The sequence below is a fragment of the Orussus abietinus genome, unplaced genomic scaffold (assembly GCF_000612105.2).
Source record: "Orussus abietinus isolate OABI.00-Male unplaced genomic scaffold, Oabi_2.0 scaffold51, whole genome shotgun sequence".
NCBI classification, from domain to species: domain Eukaryota; kingdom Metazoa; phylum Arthropoda; class Insecta; order Hymenoptera; family Orussidae; genus Orussus; species Orussus abietinus.
Window position 1 is genome coordinate 583,406 of NW_019394250.1, and position 19,423 is coordinate 602,828.

General features: G+C 39.0%; 1 protein-coding gene across 1 annotated transcript in view; it reads left to right on the forward strand.

Annotated features, from left to right (window-relative positions):
• The first annotated feature begins 3,955 nt into the window (after window positions 1-3,955).
• The window catches only part of LOC105696111, a 33,641-nt gene continuing 18,173 nt past the window's right edge, over window positions 3,956-19,423 (forward strand). The window contains exon 1 of the mRNA XM_012418300.2: window positions 3,956-8,442. Within this exon, the coding sequence (XP_012273723.1) occupies window positions 8,307-8,442 (136 nt within the window). The 5' untranslated portion in view covers window positions 3,956-8,306. The remainder of the gene's footprint in view (window positions 8,443-19,423) is intronic.

Below are 19,423 nucleotides of genomic sequence, written 5' to 3' on the forward strand. Positions count from 1 at the left end.
AAGTAATTTGTGTTTATGGGTTTGAAAAGATCCAAGACCTACCTGAGACCATGGACGTTAAACATTCACGATGCTTTAGCGCCTTTTTCGGGTCCATACTTCATGTGAGCATTTACGAGCAATACTCTCGTTTGTAGCATCACTTCCGGGTTCCTCGCTCTGAAGTTCACTCCGAGGGAATTCAAATTTACCCGAGATGGTCATTGGAAATCCAACTATTCTTCTCATCTGAGAGAAGCACATTTATAACCATCTAATATGATGCAGTGTCATGTAATGAACTGTCAAAATCATTTGATTCATTCACATGATCCACAATTAAAATTATTGCTTAGGTACAACGTCAAGATGTCCGAGTACTTTGTAAATTTCTGAACATGCATATGCTAAATTATATTCTGACGGTATGAAGGTGATGTGAATGTGGCATTAAAGAGGTCTTACTTATGAAACTTTTCTCTGAACTGAGTGTACCGAATCATTTCAAACTTGACAATGCAAATATGGAGGCTACAAGGAATGTCCTGGCACCCAAGAATTTCAATTTTTTTAAAATTTATTTACAGATATTTTCAAAATTTGTTATGAAAAATGAAATTTCACGTGCGCTAAAATGTTCCTTATAGCCTCCATGTTCATATTGTAAAGTTTGAAACGATTCGATACACCTAATTCATTAGAAAAGTTTCATGAACGATTGATATCACTTTCACATCCCCGTAAAAAATGAAGTAATTCTTTGTATTAAATTATTTGTTTCCATTTCCTTCCACTGAAAAATGTTCCTGTTGTTTCAATCACTTTGCTGCTGAAGGATGATTAGATGGTACGTGAGAGTATTTTACGTCTATTGCTTCCGAGACATAAGAAATTATGAAAAATTTTTCTCCCGATAAATTGTCGCTTAAACAACATCCAACATATTCTTGTTGCTCGACTATACTCTCTATTCTCGGTCTCGGCAAAGAGACGCGGCTATCTCGATTGTCGTTGCTAATTACAATACGGCAATTAGTAGGCACCGAGAGAAGAGAAGAGTAAAAAGGATAAGTATACCTGATATGCAATCGGTGAAATGCATCCTGAAGTATGTACTTCTCAATCGACCTGTAAATTCATCCTAATGATTTAACGCAATTAGCTTTTAGAATTAATGTAGGAGTTAATGGTGCCTTACAAATATTATGAATATACAATAATATGAAAATTTCACCATACTCTCTCAATATAAAGAACTACAGAAATTTATATATCGTTTGAGGTGCTTTTATAAATGAGACTTACTATTCCTCCTTTATATTCACGTCTCTTTATAAATGTGCATGAAGAGCATTAAATCAAATGTCAGACGATTATTTTCTGTTTTGTTATCAAAACCCAAATCATTATATAGTTACTAGAAGAATGGTTTAAAACATGAGATAATGGCGAAGTCATTTTGATGCGGATCCACAAAATCTGCAAATTTTATTTTAACTACGGATTAGCTTAAACGATGGAAGTAATAAGTAAGAAATTTCTTATCACCATAATTGCCAGAATATTAGATCAGTATAATCTCAAACACAGATAGTTACATCATTTGATCGGCATTCTTATGCTTGATATTTAATTTTCACCCTTATGGTCTCACTTTTAATTATAATAAACAACGAATTGGAACATAGATATCGACCCTTACATAATTTTATTAAATTTATTTATTACTCGTACATTACATCTTAATGAGGTACGAAGACAAATGCTAACATTTTGCATTAATTCAGTACATGAAAATATTCTTAATGAATATTGCATATTCGTAATCTTGATTCTTTTTCTGCTCTTTCAATTGTAACCGTAAGTCGACCATTTTCACATACACAAGTTCCACTCATGACTTCAATAAAAATCGGCACTACGCAAGATCATATGAACGAAGCAGTTCAGTTTATGCTTTTAAAAAATATTTTACCGACATTTATAAGACGTTTTAATTGCGGATTAAAAATTGCTCCCAACTGTCGAAAAACGATTCACTCATATGCGTGCTAAATTTTAATTCCACTAAAATTCATTTCAACATTAGAATTTGTCATAGACCAGTTAGTATCGTTAATGAGACATCTTTTATATTCCGCAATTACGTTAAAATAATATAAATAATATAAAATGATAGCAGAGGACATAGCATTGTGACGATACACTAAACAAATGTTTTCACAAATTAAAAAAATAAATGACGTTTAATTCACTGATTTGAATAGCGCGCCTGAATAAATGTCTTGTATCATCAGAATTTGAAGGCTGTTTCATAAAAATGACGAGTATCAAAAGCATCCGATAGTGCTATCAAAACTATTAAGTCGAGCCTTCTGGATCTTCAGAAAAAATATACACATTCTAGATGACAAAATTTCGAGAGAGACTGCTTTTATTAAAGGTATCTATAAATCGTAGCGATAAATCCGTGCAAGCCGATTCGGGCAGATTGAACCGACATGTGGATAACGCGTGCACTCTATAAGAGAACTCTATTTAGCTACACAGATTACAAATCACCACGATGTGTCTTTATTCGTGTAACAACCTTTAGGTAACGTACAGACGTCCCTAAATTTACGCGAAGTATCCGTTCCACATGGATTCGGTTTGCGCGAATGAAAATCGCGTCGCATAAAGTCCGTCAGGACAAAATAAAAAATAGTGGAAATAAAAGCCAGTACATATAAGTTTTGGAAACACATATTTATTTCATCGCCTAACGAAAAGAAAATAATTAAAATAAATAACCGCGTAAATTGTGTTATACTTCGCCGCGTAAAAAAGGGCCGCTCAAATTGCGGGAGGGATGTACATCAAAAACTGCTCTCGATCTCAAAATAACTCTCGTTAGATGATCAACCTCACGCTCTTGATCTTCGGCGCCATCCAACGAGCGGTATCGGCGATAGGTTGTGACAAGGAGCGAGTATCGCACGCTTCACGGTGGTCGTGCCGTGTATTCCGTGGAAGCTGCCTGAGAAAAGGAAAAGGGGAAAGACCCGATGCAGGGAAAGAGGGACGCGAACGGAGAGAACTGGAGAGAAGCGGAGGGAGATGGAAAGATCGGAGACAGGCACGAGAAGGACTATCGTGAAAGGCGAAAGACGCAGTGCGGATGAGATAAGGCGAGATAACGCGGAGAGAGAGAACCCCGATGCAAGGGGGAAGCAATGCTGGACAGTGTAAGATCAAGAGAGAGGAGAGAAGAGTCGGGTCGGCGCGATGAGCTAGGAGAGGGAGAGGAAGAAAGATAGAGTGGTAAGGTAAGGCGGCGAGACGAGGCTAAGCATGAGGCCGCTACCGGCTAGGTAAGGCATTGGTAAGCCAACGGGGTCCAAAGTCGCCGACTCTCCCAGCTCTCCGCTCTGGTCGCGTGTTAACCTTCTCTCCTCCACGGGCGCAGTACGCTCTCGCCTTTCGCGCAAGCCGGGCTGCGCCTACCCCGGCTCTCCTCCTAGAGACCACGTGCAGTCGCAACGAGTTGTGACTTTGTCCAAGCAAAGTCTGTCCCACTGTCTGCCGGACCCACTGGCCCAAGCTCGATTCCAACTGGAGCAATCTTGGATCTGTTGGCTGCGACCGAATCAAACTTTACTCTTCTTTTCATCCGAAGATCCAAGGGACCCTACGCTAGGATGTAAACAAACCTTGGGATGTTTCGCCTAAGCGAAACCTGAACTTACACGTATCCAACGTGTTCTGCTACGAAGTCGTTGTCCCTGCATCGGAACCAACCAAAAGGTTGCCCCATGTTCTGTTGCGGATTGGTGGTGAAACATTTCGGAGGACCATCCACCGGTCGGTTGGTTCATCGTACACGTGGAGTCTTGGATCGAATGTCAACATGGAACACTTTCTTTACCGTTGGACTGTGTCTATTCCGAGTTCCATGCTGGCGACCATGTGCAGATTTCGTGACTGTGAATGGCGGTGGAGGTAAATTTCTTGTTCTCCGCCACCCTCGTGTCCCATGTTGAGTTGGGTTAAGGGTGGACTTACCAATTGTGCTACTTATTTGGCATTCAGTGCTCTTACCTACTTTAGTTGTTTACTAAAATAGTAGGTTGGGTCGACTTCAAGTTTCGTGCAACTTCGGTTGACGTTCTAAAGAAAGTTATACAAATGGTATTTGTCTAATCTTGTGCAGTGCATACATTCGTTGGCACCCATTGTTAGGGATCGTGATAAAGTGAAACTCATGTAAATGCGAAGAGAATCTACTTTTATCGTTCCCGCTGGTTGAGTTGCGCATGCTCCAGATTCCCAACAGGTGGACCACGCGCAGTTTCCGTTCGATCGAAATCCGTGTAAAGAAATTTTATCGACCTGTTCATATCGATACATGGGAATGCCAAATGAACGTGCCCATCATGATGTATTAACGCGACGTGAAACATAGTCACGCGTTGATGCACCTTAAACGAAAAATGTTTACCAACCAAATTCTAATCACAAAAACTGATAATAGCTGCGAAAAATGGAAGACAGTTGGAGCAACTGGAACGTTATTTAGATGGGATTTTATTTCCATGTAAAGAAGACTGGACAACACGCCGGACAATGAATTCTTGATTCTGATTAGACCTGGGTAACATATGCGGTTCAAAAGAAGTAGAAGAAACTCAATTTAGGTACATTTTCGTACGTTAAATTCAAAGTGAACGGACTACAATGGACGGGAAAAATTCACGGAGAAAGTGTCGAAGAATATTCGAATATTAAAACTTCAAAACGAGAACTTACTATTTTCTGGTTCCATGATTTTACTATTGCATGTTGCATCCCAGTGTTAGGAAAAAGACGTTTATCGTTGGAAAAGGAAGTAGCTGAAAGTGGAAAACATTGATATAACTTATTAAAATGGAACTATAATGCTGCACGATCAAAGAGGATATCTGCAATTTCTCTCAGAAATAAGACTGTAAGGTTAGAGAAAGATGAAAGAAAAGATGAGGGTGAAAACATGTGTACGTTCAGGTAGAGTTAACGTAATTTCGAATGCACCGACAGTCTACGACGGTGAAGGAAAGTAAAAGTGTCATGGACAATTTCGTACCTCAAACCAGAATTCCGGTATGCACGATCCGGTGGAAGGATATAAGGGCGTAACGGCGTAAGGACTTGCTCATTTGTCTCACGGTTAAAACCAAATAATCGGCCGAGGAAACCTCGTGTTCCACTTTCGACTCTAGAACGTGGAACGGAATGAGGCAAAAATGAATTTAAAGCGGTCACGCCTCTTAACGCCACCGAGATACTTACGTCGTTCGTTCCATTAGTGGAGTACTCTTTCAAGACTTCCGTGTTTCCTCCATCTTCTTCTTCTTCTTCTTCTGGCCTGTCGTCATCCTCTTCTTCATCTCAGTCATATGGCGAGTAAACCGGGCCAACGAGAAAGCTTCTCGCCGATCTCGTTTCGAGACCGGTACCACTCTGATGCATATTAACTCCGCATTAACCTGCTCATTACTGTCGATAAACGATATGAAATTTGACCTGAGGAATGATTTTCAAGGATCTGAACAAGAATTACAACATCTAAGATAGTAGAATCCAGATTGAAACACCCACATTTGCTAATTTCTCTACTTGTCATGTTTTACCCTGGAGTTCCCGGGGCAGAGTAGCGAACTGCAGTTAGCTGTGTCACTTGGTAGTACCCTTAAACAAAGAGAAGAAATTCTATAGCTTCCAAGAATCGTTTCTCTTTTATCCCATATTTTGTATTCACGAGTTCGTAACTTTATATTAGAAAAAAATACAAATTCTTAAATGTTTGGCCCAAAATTTTCATCGGGAGAATTCGAGGCATAGTTTGTTATCATGTAAACGAAGAGACCTTTCCCGATTTCCTTTTCAAAGCTAATTGTTATCTTGAATAAAAGAATGAGAAGTATTTTGTGTAGGGAAAAACGGGAAACTATTTCGGAACATTCCTACATGTATTTTACGATCCTAATTTGCAATTTTCTTTGTCGTGCTTCCCAGAAATAAATTTAGGCATTATCGACTAAGTAACTTGAATGATCCCGCGCGTTAGAATATCATACAAAAGGTAAATAGAGACAATTACTGTACAAAGTTCCGTAAAATCGACAGGAGGAAGAAAATTACTTTGAAATTTCGTTGCATTGACTATGTAAGACCCATTCTCTAGTTGCTCGCATCTGTCCGGGATAGAAATACGACATCCACGGTTATATCATTGTAACGTTACTTCTGCACTCGGGGATGAATGTAACAGGTGTACAGCTACGATCTACGATCCGAACCGTTTTAATTGGAACTATAAAACCGCTATCAAGGAGCGGGAATCCTCGGAAGCTCCATACACGACGCTTCGTACCTGGGCACCAAGAAACCAGAAACGCGTGGGTCGGTGTTACGTTTACACGATGGAATCCTGAGCTACATGCAAGTAGGGGCCAACGTGTAACCACGCTTAAATGGACGTGACGAGCGTGGGTCTCCTGTACAGTTGACTTGCGTGGGTCGCCACTGAGAAGTCACCTGAAAGAACTAACAGTGACAAGTTCGACATCGCGTGAAAACGACGGACTGGTCAAATCGGAGGCTGCGGCGTCCATTGTGACCGGGAAACGTGAAAGTCTCGGGAATAAACTAGGTTAAATAAGCTACTTTGTTCAAACACACTTTGTTCAAACAAAATATCTAACATGGGAAAAGTAGGAATTGAAGGGAACTACACCCAAGAGCAAAAAACGATACGACGATAACAAGACCTGTACAGAAACGAAAGTATAAACGCTGTAACACATACTAATAATACTGCAAAACCTGTGGAATAAAGGGGAACCAACCCAAGGGCAAAAAGCGAAACGAAGAAGAAGTCGGAGGCTCAGTTGTTTTTTGAAAGTTACTGCGACCGGGACTCTCGGTACACCTCATCAACGGTGCGCATCAAGCTCGAAGTTATCCACACCGTGTTACGTGAACCGCTCTAACAAAGGAAATAATTTACATAAGTGATAAGCAAAAGGGTTTCAATGTGAAAATAGGTTCCTTGCTCCAAAGACTCAAATTACTGGGGGAGAAAAGCAGATCACGGTTGGAGTTCTTCGATCGTTTCAATCGTGCCGAAACGTTTTAATCGCGGAAATGGCTATTTTAGTGGTACAGCTGATTCGTGACAAGAACGTCGAAGAGGATCAAGCGAACACATTTCTAAAGAGATTCAACGTTTTCAACTGCACTGCTCGAAAGATGCTTCGCCAGCATATGAAATTATGCAACGAATAGGAAATGTGGCATGATGTAACTGAAAGTTTAAGGTGATAGTCCCTGTATCCGTTCGATATTCCGAATTCTTGTTCCCAAGAAATCTGTCTGGAAAGGATTAACTCCTACGTACCTAACACTGACTGGATTATTAAAATCCGTGACCTGGTTAATTACTCGAGAAAAATCTCGCGCTCTGCTCCAAATACGGAAACGATCGGTCGACGCTCCCGATTTAGCGAACAATTTCCGTTCGAGGCCGCGTTTCGAAGCGGGTTCGCAGACTCGTAGGTGCGTTCATTACTCATCGAGTACCGAGTACTCCTCTCTTTCTCTCTGTCATATGGACGTAGACGGTGCCTCGCAGCTCGGAACGGGATAGTGTCCGTTGCCTCTCCGCTACACCGCGGGATGGACTCTGCTATAAATATCGTAAATATCGATCAAAGGAACTTTACAGACAAGTGAGGCAGTTCATCATGTCGCGTTCTAGCTTTCCTAACAATCAAATATATAAAGAGCGAGCCGATGAATTGAAACTACAGAAGCACACGTACGTAGCTGTCTCCGCAAACGGAGCATGAAGTGGGAAAAGGACGATTGTCGTAGTTTTGACGATTGAATCGCGGAAAGAAATTTAGGATTTTACCGCATCGACTCGTGAATCACCACATCGAGGAGCTGGAGACAGGAGAACTTAAAGGAGGTTAAACCACGTTCTCTAAGCGCTACGTTGAACATGGACAAAAGATGTGTTACCGCCCCAGTATCGAAGTTACGGTCATTGTCAAAGTAGTCACCATTTCCGGACCGAATGGATTTTCACCCAACATCCCAGTTCAAGTGGCGATGAAAGAAAACGAGGACGTTCGATTTTCTGGGAAGAGCTGATCAAATCAATGCAGTAATTCCGGAGAAGAAAGCATTCTTGTGCTTCTTCAAGCGGTTAGGCAATTCAGTGCGCGTGTGTGCACCAGTTGTGCCTTTCTAGGGACATCGCGATGTCTCATAGCCAATGAAGAAGTTACGACAAAAACAATAGGATGTTCGTAGCCGGCACGAGGAAATTATGCAGAGTCGGGCTGGCCGCTGTTTTAGTCACTGCCCTCTGTGCCCTCGCACTCCTGGACTTGCCACCTCAACTGCCAGATCCTCCTACGGATCGGCCGCCTACGAGAGGTAAGATCATCGATATTTCCAGACCAGACCTTTAAAGGCGATTTCGTGAGCCCGGTATTAACTTATTGCAATTAAATCATCATTTTTTTCTCCTATCAAGCGAACGTCAGACTTACTTTATGCGGTGCATATCTTAAGCTGATGTGAAAATGGCGTCAGAGGTCTCGTTTATGAAACTTTTTCCTGAACTGGGTGTACCGAATCATACTTCACATTCATACTTTTTAGCGTGAACGTGGAGGCTTCAGGGTGAAGTGAAACACGTCGAGGAACTTGATCGACGTCGATAAAGAAGATCTTTCTAAATACCTACATTGACAGTTGGGTCGAATTATATTGAGTATTAGGAGTATTATATATATATAATATATATATCGAATTATTCTTTTTAGACGAGACCGATCGCGCCTCAGCGCTGTTTTTGTTGATACGAATAATATATTTCGAATATAATTTAACATGTATTTTTGGAGGTTTATTGAGCTTTCCAGCTAGATATTGCAATGATCGACGAAGGATACGTTTTTATGAGCAGTTATTATTTAAACATTAGGCACATATCAGAATGGTTAACACTAATTATATCCTTGGATTCATTTTCTATTTCAAATTGACTTCTCCTTGGCACTAAATTATAAAATATCAAATTATATGTCAAACAAAACGAAAAAACTTGATACTGCGCTGCTTTTTTTAGCAAAAAATGGAGAACGATCCGAGAAGCAATGAAGAATAAGTGATACACTTGAAAGATGGAACTTTCGCTTCACAAAAATCATTGCTCATAATGTTAACGCCACCGCATGTCCTTTTAAACAAAAGATAATAAGACTCCTATAATGATATTGTGAATTTCTAACTCCTTCTATTATAAATTTCTATCCCACACAACGAAAATAAATTTTCTAGTCGATTTCCTATATCGAACTCCGATTGATAATAAACTATGCTGTTGTATCGATTAATTCGATCCAGCTCGGACACCTAATGATTGGAATAGTGAATGATTAAATGGCATGTATACACGATATTAATCTTCCTCGTTCAGAAATTGATGATCTTTAACATTTGGGCATCTCCTTATTGTGCGTGCTCGTGAATGGTTCTGACAGGTGAGGTCAGCTCGTAAACGTTTTCCTTTTTCGGTTCGCAAGTAGACTCGAACAAGGCTCGAGACCTTAGGAATTGTGTAAGCTGAATTGAGATGGGTCATGGAGAGTCTTAAGAAACATATATAGCCGAAAGAATCGTTTAACGGTAATCAAAGACGATGGAAATAAATAAATGATTCAAGCTATGCGTAACATTAATTCCCCGCAAACATCTGAAGAATTAATTATCACCAGAATTAGTCAACGTTGTGAGAGAAATTTAGAAATGAAACACAGGTATTATGTACTTACAAGTTCTCCTTTTGGAATTTAAAACGAATTACTTACCGAAAATTAAAACAAAAACATTTTATATTTAAACATAACATTTTATATATTATCTTACTGCAGGAATTCCAACTATTTAGAAGAGATGAAACGTTCATGTGCCTTTGGCGGCATGTGGATTAAAGTAACACAACCCTAGTAGCATAGAATAATTTCTAAATATTTCTTTGTAATCTTTGCTAAATATCTCAAGCGACAAATTTTTTTAGATTTCTTGTAGATTTCATTCGAAGATATTTGAAATATTTGCCGAAAATCTCAATGACATAGTCTGTTGCAATAATTTATAAACATATACAGAAATTATATTTTATAACTTATGAACATGTAATAAAAATACATTGTTTACTTCACGACTATTATCGGACACTTCATTTGGTATTAAAAAACACGACAAATTTTTCTAATATTTTCGTTCCGCTATTTCATTATGGGAGCGAAAAGTATGATTTTGATTTTAAATATTTTTAAAACGTTCATAATGTATTCGGCAGATAATACTTAAAAAATACTTGTATTAAAATGAAACGAAATGTTTTGTATATCTGGTAGAAAAATATTATGAAAACACATGGAGCNTCTAAAGCAAACGTTTGGCAAATATTTCAAATGTCTGGAAAATATTTGCAAAATGTACGATATTCGTTAAATATATAGAAAATATAGGACACATATTTTGTGCTACTAGGGTAGTGTTAGGTCGGGGATCGTTTACTCGGGAGCGGTGATAGCGATTACCTGAGGATGTCGATCGGACCGGGCCTCGTGGGTTTGTTTTTGGGACTCGCTTCCAGATGATTGAAACCAGCCAAAGACCTCGTCGAGCAAAGTAACGAAGATACTTTATTTTCGATGCCTCTTGGTTTACAGAAACGACTCGTAGACTCGGTCAACTCAAGGGGACTAGCGTTCGCCGAGAGTTACAGGTGCCTCGCACGCAGGTTACAGAATGGAGACAGTTCAAGAGTTCGGAGCGGGCCTTTTTGTACTGACCTAGGATGTTCCTAGGCGCGGAGGAGGATGCTTATTGGTGGGTTTTTAAGATTGAGGAGGGAAATGTCTCATGTGATTGGCTTGGGGACAGGTCGAAAGGGAAACAGGTGGATAGCGTCTTTTTCCAGAGAATCTGAATGTTTGACGTTTCCCAGGGCTGTCATCTAGTTTGGGGTGCGGAAGTACTCGAATAAACAAAGGGGAGATAAGAAACGAGGGAGAGCATGCCTCCAGGAGCGTTTTGGAGCGCGAGACGCGTTGCTTAGTCTCTTTCTTAATATTACTTAAAATAATATGTTAGGTAGGGACCTAACAGTAGCTGCTACGGCTACCGGGTGTAGGAACGGAACGTAACTTCCGGGGTAGATAGGCCAGATCGATTTGTCGGTCCTTACGTTAGAGGTTCGATGCCATACGTAATGCGGCATAACCTAACGTAACCAAATTACAAGGTACATCGGATCCCGGAATGCAATCGACGCAGTTTGCGGTTATCCTTTGTGCCCGTCTGCCGTGCGTCGCAGCACGGGGATGAGTCACGGCTCTTGAAAATCGCTCTTGAATTATCTCTGTCGTCCTCTTAAAGACGTTAAAGGAGCATGACGATTAACTCGCGGTAATTTGCACTCCTCGAGTGCACAGCACGCCGCGATTCCGTGCGCCGTGCAATTTCTCGCGCTTTATTGTCCTCTCAAGAAGCCGTCGGGCGGTTTCTTTTGTCTCGTGCGAAAATTAATGACGCAGCGAAACCTTGCCACCTCCGGCTTTATAGATCTCCCGTGCACCGCATCCGATGCCAAACCCCATTACCCGGTCTTCTACCTCGATTATTAAATAGAGCCGAACAATCGTTTCTCGCGCCTTTCGCAGCTTCCCAGCCGGCTTGATCCGTGAATCATGATCCTAATTCTTGTCCTGGAATTCTTCTTCCTGATCCCCTTCCTCGAACCGCTCCAGACCGTACACGGAGAGAAAAAGTTGTTATAAATACTACAATTGTGATAGGTATAACAGCAATCGCTTGGAAATATAAGGGCAGCAGGTCTACAGAGTAATGATTACTCTGCTAAAAATGTCAAACGTACAATTTCATTGTAGTACACATTATTAGAAAGAATGATTGTAGTTACAACGATACGACAGTTTTGTTTGTTTATTCTTTAATATCGACAGAAAGTCCTGCGTGAATGGGTTGTGCGGCACGCAGATGTTCCATGACCTGGGACAAACCGGAGAGTTTCCTTCCAAAAGTGTCTTTTACGCGGAAAAAGGGTCGCGATATTTTTGGTGTTCCGAGAAACTTTTCCAGCACCCCAGCAATGTATTTTAGATACGATTTGTGAAATTCTCCCTACTTGGCCCGGTCCAAAACATTTTTTGATGGAGAGATCGCCCCCGCTTCGAGTCTTTCTAACATCGTTTTCAATCCCTCTATTGCAACTCTATTCTTCTTGTTTTCCAATCGCGGCAAAGGATTTACCGAGTTATTTCTTTTTAACCAATTGCCGACCTTTCCAAAGTACAGTTCCACTTCCCGAACTTGCGTTTTTTTAATGTCTCGACCGAACGGTTAGTTGCTGTTAGATCGTACTCAAATAAGGTACCTAAGGGTAATAAGGCCCATCATTACTTAAAAAGCTTATAAAAGGCAAAATATAAAGTAATTTGGGAAGGGGAAGTGAGCAAAGTCATTTCAGTCACAAGCAATAAAAATAAAATATTATTTTTAACGAAAACGTAATTAAAGAAAATAGTTGTATGATGCTACTGGACTTCATTATCCACGCGTGTGGGTAACATAGTCCAGGGACATTGTTGCGAACATCCAACCAACTGTTCACATTAATTTGCATAGTCAGAGCAAGTTATGTCATCACGATCCTCGAATGTTATTCTCGGGCATTCTTTATGAAGCCATTTCTTGCACAGAGCAATTTTCGGCACATCAACAACTCTATTTTCTTGGTAAAGGCTGCTGTACCAGTTCTTGGTCTTCTTTGAGGAGCGAGACATCGCTTCTTTTTCAGATATTTCGCTTAATTTTTGTTGCGATGTCGTATTTACCATAGCTAGTCACAGTCTGTTGTCCGTTTTAAAAAAAGACCTTTAGTTACACTATGTTATCCTATGTCGGGTCTTATTATCCGTACGATGCAAAGTATATTGTTAAGTAATGATTTCTGAGACAACAGACCTTTTTAACAAAATTAATGACAGTTATGCAGCGAAAAGTATAAGGTGTTACCTACTAGACAGAGCAGTACTTCACAAAGCTTTGTGACAAGAAGCTTGAATTCAAATACACATTCAAATATACAAAACATTTCGTGTCATTTTAATACAAGTATTTTTTGAATATTATCTTCCGAATGCATTATAAACGTTTTAAAAATATTTAAAATCACAATCACACGTTTTGCTCCCATAATGAAATAGCGGAACGAAAATATTAGAAAAATTTCACATGTTTTTTGAAACCAAATGAAATGTCCGATAATAGTCGTGAAGGAAAAAATGTATTTTTATTATGTTAATAAATTAAAAAATATTTCTCTATATGTTTATAAGTTGTTGAGACTAAATATGCCATTGAGATTTTCAACAAATATTTCATATATCTTCGAATGAAATCTACAAGAAATCTTAAAAAATCTGTCGCATGAGATATTTAGCAAAGATTACATAGAAATATTTAGAAATTATTTTACGGTGCTAGGGCTGTAACCGTCAAGAGGTGAATACGCTACTGTAGAAATCGTTGGTTAGATATGCTCCCATTGGCCTTCATGGACTGCCACGTCGTAAATAATAAATTCGTTCTCACGGCTCTTCTCCTCGCGCTTTCACGCTTTCAATTACTCCTCCGTGATCATAGAACTTGCCATCCTGGCCGGCATTACCCGATACTCATCCTCTGTTCCCGATTATTGAATGCAACGAGCAATTCCCCGCTGAATCCCCGAGGCGTATCCTTCGGCGTTCCTCGCCGAGCGATCGACTCGAAAATTATGCGCATAATCTGGAATTCGATTCGATCGCAATGCCGAGGCACACCGAGAAATCTTTCCGTTAAACGATTTTTCCTTGACTTCGAAATACGAGGATTAACGGCCAGCCCGAGCATTGCTCCGGCTGAACTAGAATTTCCCTCGGATACGAAGATCCCATTTCAAGGAAACTCTGTACAAAGCTCTTTTACTGCGAAACTCCCCTGATAGTTTCAGTTTGATCTTACAACAGGAAAATCGAGTACAACTGAAGAAAATTTAACTTGTTTTAAACTATAAGGGGTACGGTTGTTACGCGAACCAAATAAAAAAAATTGCCGCCCATAATATCAGCAGCAAGAATAGGCAAAAGAGTAGTCCCGTCGAGGACGGCCTGATCATCCCATTGTAAGGTTGCATATCGTCCAAGGACATTTTTTATAATCCTATCTAACTAAAATTTCGCGGAAGTTCGGTTTCTTCGCACGAACGTAAAAAAACAACATTTGGTGGCGTAATGCACACCATAAGTACGCGTAGAAAGCCAGGAAACCCCTGGAAGATATGAGATCTCGTGAATTATGACTATAACTAGTAACAAAATTTCTTACGGACGTCACTGTGTATTACCTCAAATTTGAGACATTGAATTCATAATTTGACTAAACTTTATGTACAAAAAGTGCATGAATTTTATGAATACCATTAACAGGGTACGATTGTACCCAATCTCTCCTATTAAAGACTATCTATGGACGATACGAATTGCAGAATTCGCCGGGTGGAAGACGTCCGTAGATGTGTTTTGCTCGTTGGACTCATTTCTGACATTATATGAGGATGTAGAGCTTATTGTTAAATTGTTCATTACCGCCTGTGATTCTTAACTTTTGCTTTAACGAGCAATTTCTATCTAATTTAATAGAACTGACGTGTATTAATCTTCCGATGTTCATTTTATATGAACACGCCCTGAAAACAGAATGAGGAGTTGAAACTTGGTCGCGTTTGTTCATTTCACTGGTTTGTTCGATCCAATAATTCGGGTGGCGTAGTTTAATTAAATCAGGTGTGCATAGAAACGGTCGATTGCATAGAAACCAGAGAATCTCTTGTATTTCGCGAGATTTACCGTTCGACTGATAAAGTATCACCGATTGTTTGTTGCTGTGCGTATATTCAGCCCCGGACATAATTACTCGTGGTAAGTGCTAAATCGATGCTAACTTTACTTACTCCATGTTGCAGTAAACTCATTTTGTGCTAAAACTCGAAATTTATGTGCAATAACATGTACCACTTTATGCAAATGCGTATAGATAAGGGATACCGCTTGCACACCGAATATCATATGTGTGGAAAAATTAAAAGTAAAAAGTGTCTTAAAATGACATAATAGTGGGAGTCAATTCATTTATAATACTTCTTTCTGACCTGGATCCACTGAATCATTTGAAACCTGCACTTTTAAAAAGTGTTCATAAAATTCATGCATAATTAACACATAAGATTGTAGTAAAATTACAAATTCGATGCCTTAAAGGTGAATTTATGTGCAATTATTATACGTTTCTAAAGAAATGTATAATTCAGGAACATTATGGTATAACTTTATAGAAGTGTGCAGGAAAACGAATACATTTGTGTACACTGATAAAACTCGATGGAAATTTACATACATTTTTATATACCTCATAAATGAGGGTTTACATAGAAAAACGGAAAGATTACAAATTAAAAAATGTATAAGTCCCCTAACATTGTATAATTTCCGTATTAGTGCACTTTTACTTGAATTGTGGGTAATATTGCATTACCATTTCCTCTAACTTAGATGCCGAATGTGATATTCCAGAGAGAACGTCATTTAACTGTAATTAATTGTGGCATCAACATAACCAATGTATGTAAATTGTTGAGTATGTAAATTGACATGGGCTTTTTTACCAGTGTACTAAATTGATGACTTATTTATAAAATATGTAGGTGAAAGGTTATAAAAATTATTATTTTTTATTTTTTTTTATTTTTTTTTTTTTACAGTGCAGTAGAACCTTCCTAATCATTTATCCACGGAACTATTGTGACGAATGGAGAAATTTTTTAAAATAAACACGAAAAGTCCGGTTGATATAAACTGCTAGTTGTGATGGATTTGTCCCTCCCAAGCTTTCTTACGGCGCCTATTTCTTGGCCGTCCTCTCGGTACTGTGTCGTTACAATCGCAATCTTGGAGTAGTCGAACATGATCGCATGGGTGCATATTCCTACCTCTATATTTGTCTCGGACGTGCACAGCAAACGGCAGGAAATTCGCTTTACGGGACTCTTCGTTTCGATTTTACAACTGACTCACGGACACATTAAACCAGGAACTTTACGACAACGCGAGTGCGACTTTACACGAGGGATTATTGCTGGAAGTGAGTTTGTGTTGCATGCCGAATTACTTGAAAATCCCTCTTTCAACGGTTCGAGGAAAACACTCAGGCGATTTAACGAGATTGAAATTTCAAACCCTTTACGAATAATAGTCTCATACTTTATGACACATCAAAAGAGGACAGCTGATCGTTGGCCGGTATTATTAGCAATTATATTTCATATTTTGTAAGAAAAGTGTTACGGGGACTCTGCATGGGATTTTGGCCTCTTGTCGGAAGGTTGAATTGTAGAAATAGTCTCATACTTTATGACACATCAAAAGAGGGCAGCTGATCGTTGGCCGGTATTATTAGCGATTTTATTTCATATTTTGTAAGAAAAGTGTTACGGGGACTCTGCATGGGATTTTGGCCTCTTGTCGGAAGGTTGAATTGTAGAAATTGTAGATGATAACGCCGTTGAATATTCCTGGCTCCCTTTCACTGCAATGTAATATTGCGGCATATTACATCGCGTGGCACGTAATACTTGTCGGAAAGTGGGCAAGAGTAACACCAATTTAATTCTGTGTCATAGCAGATTCAAACCAGCGTAGTAAACATCTGCTTGCGTATACATTGGACGAGATCCAGACCCTAGTAGCACAAAATATTTGTCCTATATTTTCTATATATTTAACGAATATCGTACATTTTGTAAATATTTAGCAGATATTTGAAACATTTGCAAAACGTTTACTTTAGAATATTATCTCTATAATATTTATATAATATTAGCTCCATGTGTTTTCATAATATTTTTCTACCAGATATACAAAACATTTCGTTTCATTTTAATACAAGTATTTTTTAAATATTATCTGCCGAATACATTATAAACGTTTTAAAAATATTTAAAATCAAAATCACACGTTTTGCTCCCATAATGAAATAGCGGAACGAAAATATTAGAAAAATTTCTCGTGTTTTTTGATACCAAATGAAGTGTCCGATAATAGTCGTGAAGTAAAAAATGTATTTTTATTATGTTAATAAGTTAAAAAATATAATTTCTCTATATGTTTACAAATTATTGAAACTAAATATGTCATTGAGATTTGTAACAAATATTTCAAATATCTTCGAATGAAATCTACAAGAAATCTTAAAAAATCTGTCGCTTGAGATACTTAGCAAAGATTACAAAGAAATCTTTAGAAATTATTCTATGGTACTAGGGGAGTATGTAAGTCAATTGAATGTAAATCAATCGACACCGCTATTGAGTAGCCATTAAAAATTCATCAGCTTTTGCAACTCATTTGTAACCGAATGACGATCTTTGGTGAAATCACAAACGTATGTACAATTGTGTATCTACATGACATTCAACTATATCAGCACGTGAGAAGTGCCGGCTTTTCATTCTACATATCTGTACCGTAGACCCAAAGAGCAGAGTCCAGTTTTTGAAACTTTCAGAACCCTTTTCATCGTACAGAATTAAAATAGGATAACAAACAAATAATAACGTTAATGCGAAAATTTAGTTACAGTAAACCGTCACAGATGGCGCCGTTGGCCATTAGAGTGTCCAAAATCATGAATTCACGGGATTTCGACAGTTTTACATCCATCTCTTTATCATTACTTATCTGGAACGGCATATGGAATGCTTCCATTCGTATAATTCTCTATTCTTAACGTAGAGTGTAACAGACTTCGACATAAACCTAAATGTCGATAATGTGTCGCACCAGCATATATTACCACTTGAGTATTCAGAATGACATTACCACCAAAAAGAGTATACATAAATGTTATTTTATCAACGTCGATTAAATTTCCCGCCTTTCATATCACCTTAAGCACGCTTGGCAGTTCACAATTGTCTTAATGGGATTATTTGCTTTCTTTTCTCCTCGTGTCCCCACCGGCTCATTACGGCAAGTATATCTAAAAAGTCACGCCACAGGAAACTTTCTGGAATAAGTCTCAACCCAAGGAACAGAAGTACATTGACGTAATTGAATACAGAGAAGTAAATGAAATTGTAGGCTACAATTGAGGCAATAGAGAGGGAACGACCCCACGACCTCGACACGGCGTCTCGTAAATTACGTCACCTAATGAAGTCGCAACCCCCACGAGGACACGGCAGAGGATTTATGTACATGCGACGAATGCACTAAACCGGTCAATTATTTATAGGACCTCTTTTCGAGGCCTGCGGCCCTCCGAAGAGTACTTCGGCATCCTTCATCTCTTCTTTTTCCCCCGACTTTCTTCCGAGAGAAATGCCCTGCGCGCCGATTTTTCATCCACCATTGTAGTGCACGGATTTATCGTTCGTTCTCAGACCCATTCGTTTCAGAGGCTTCGAGGACAAGCGAAATTATAATCAACGTGTGAAACCGAGTGAACGTTAATATATCTAAATATTATGCTAAACAGACCGCGGGTGCGGTGAAAAATATAACGCTTGCGACTTTGCAGATTTTAGAACGCGTTCTATCTGGTGGTAGTGTCGTTCAATCGGGTATTGAGGCTATTAAGGGTATAGGCCTTATTAAAGCTTGGGCAGTTGACAGTCCGTTTTCAGTAATTTAATGCCAGGGATGGCTACAATTTCCTGCGTACCGCTCCCAATAAACATAAAGTAAGGTACCTTAGGGTAACAAGGCCCACTATGACTTAAATAGCTTGTAGATAGGAGAAAAGATAGGAGCTATTTTGGGAAGGAGAAATGAGCAGGATGTACGGGGACAATGTTCATTTCAGTCACAAACTGTAAAAATAAAATACAATTCTAAACAGAAACGTAATTAAAAAATTGTAGGACAGTGCTCCTGGGCTTTGTTACCCGTACGTGTGAGTAATCAGGCTCACGGACATCCATATAAAGTATTTTAGGAAGGGGAAATGAACAGGATGCACGGGAACAATGTTCATTTCAGTCACAAATTATGAAAATAAAATACAATCCTTAACAGAAACGTAATTAAAAATTGTAGGATGGTGCTCCTGGACCTTGTTACCCGCACGTGTGGGTAATAAAGCTCACGGAAATTGATGTAAAATATTTTGCGAAGGAGAAATGAGCAGGATGTACGGGAACAATATTCATTTCAGTCACAAACTATGAAAATAAAATACAATTCTAAACAGAAACGTAATAAAGAAATTGTAGGATGATGCT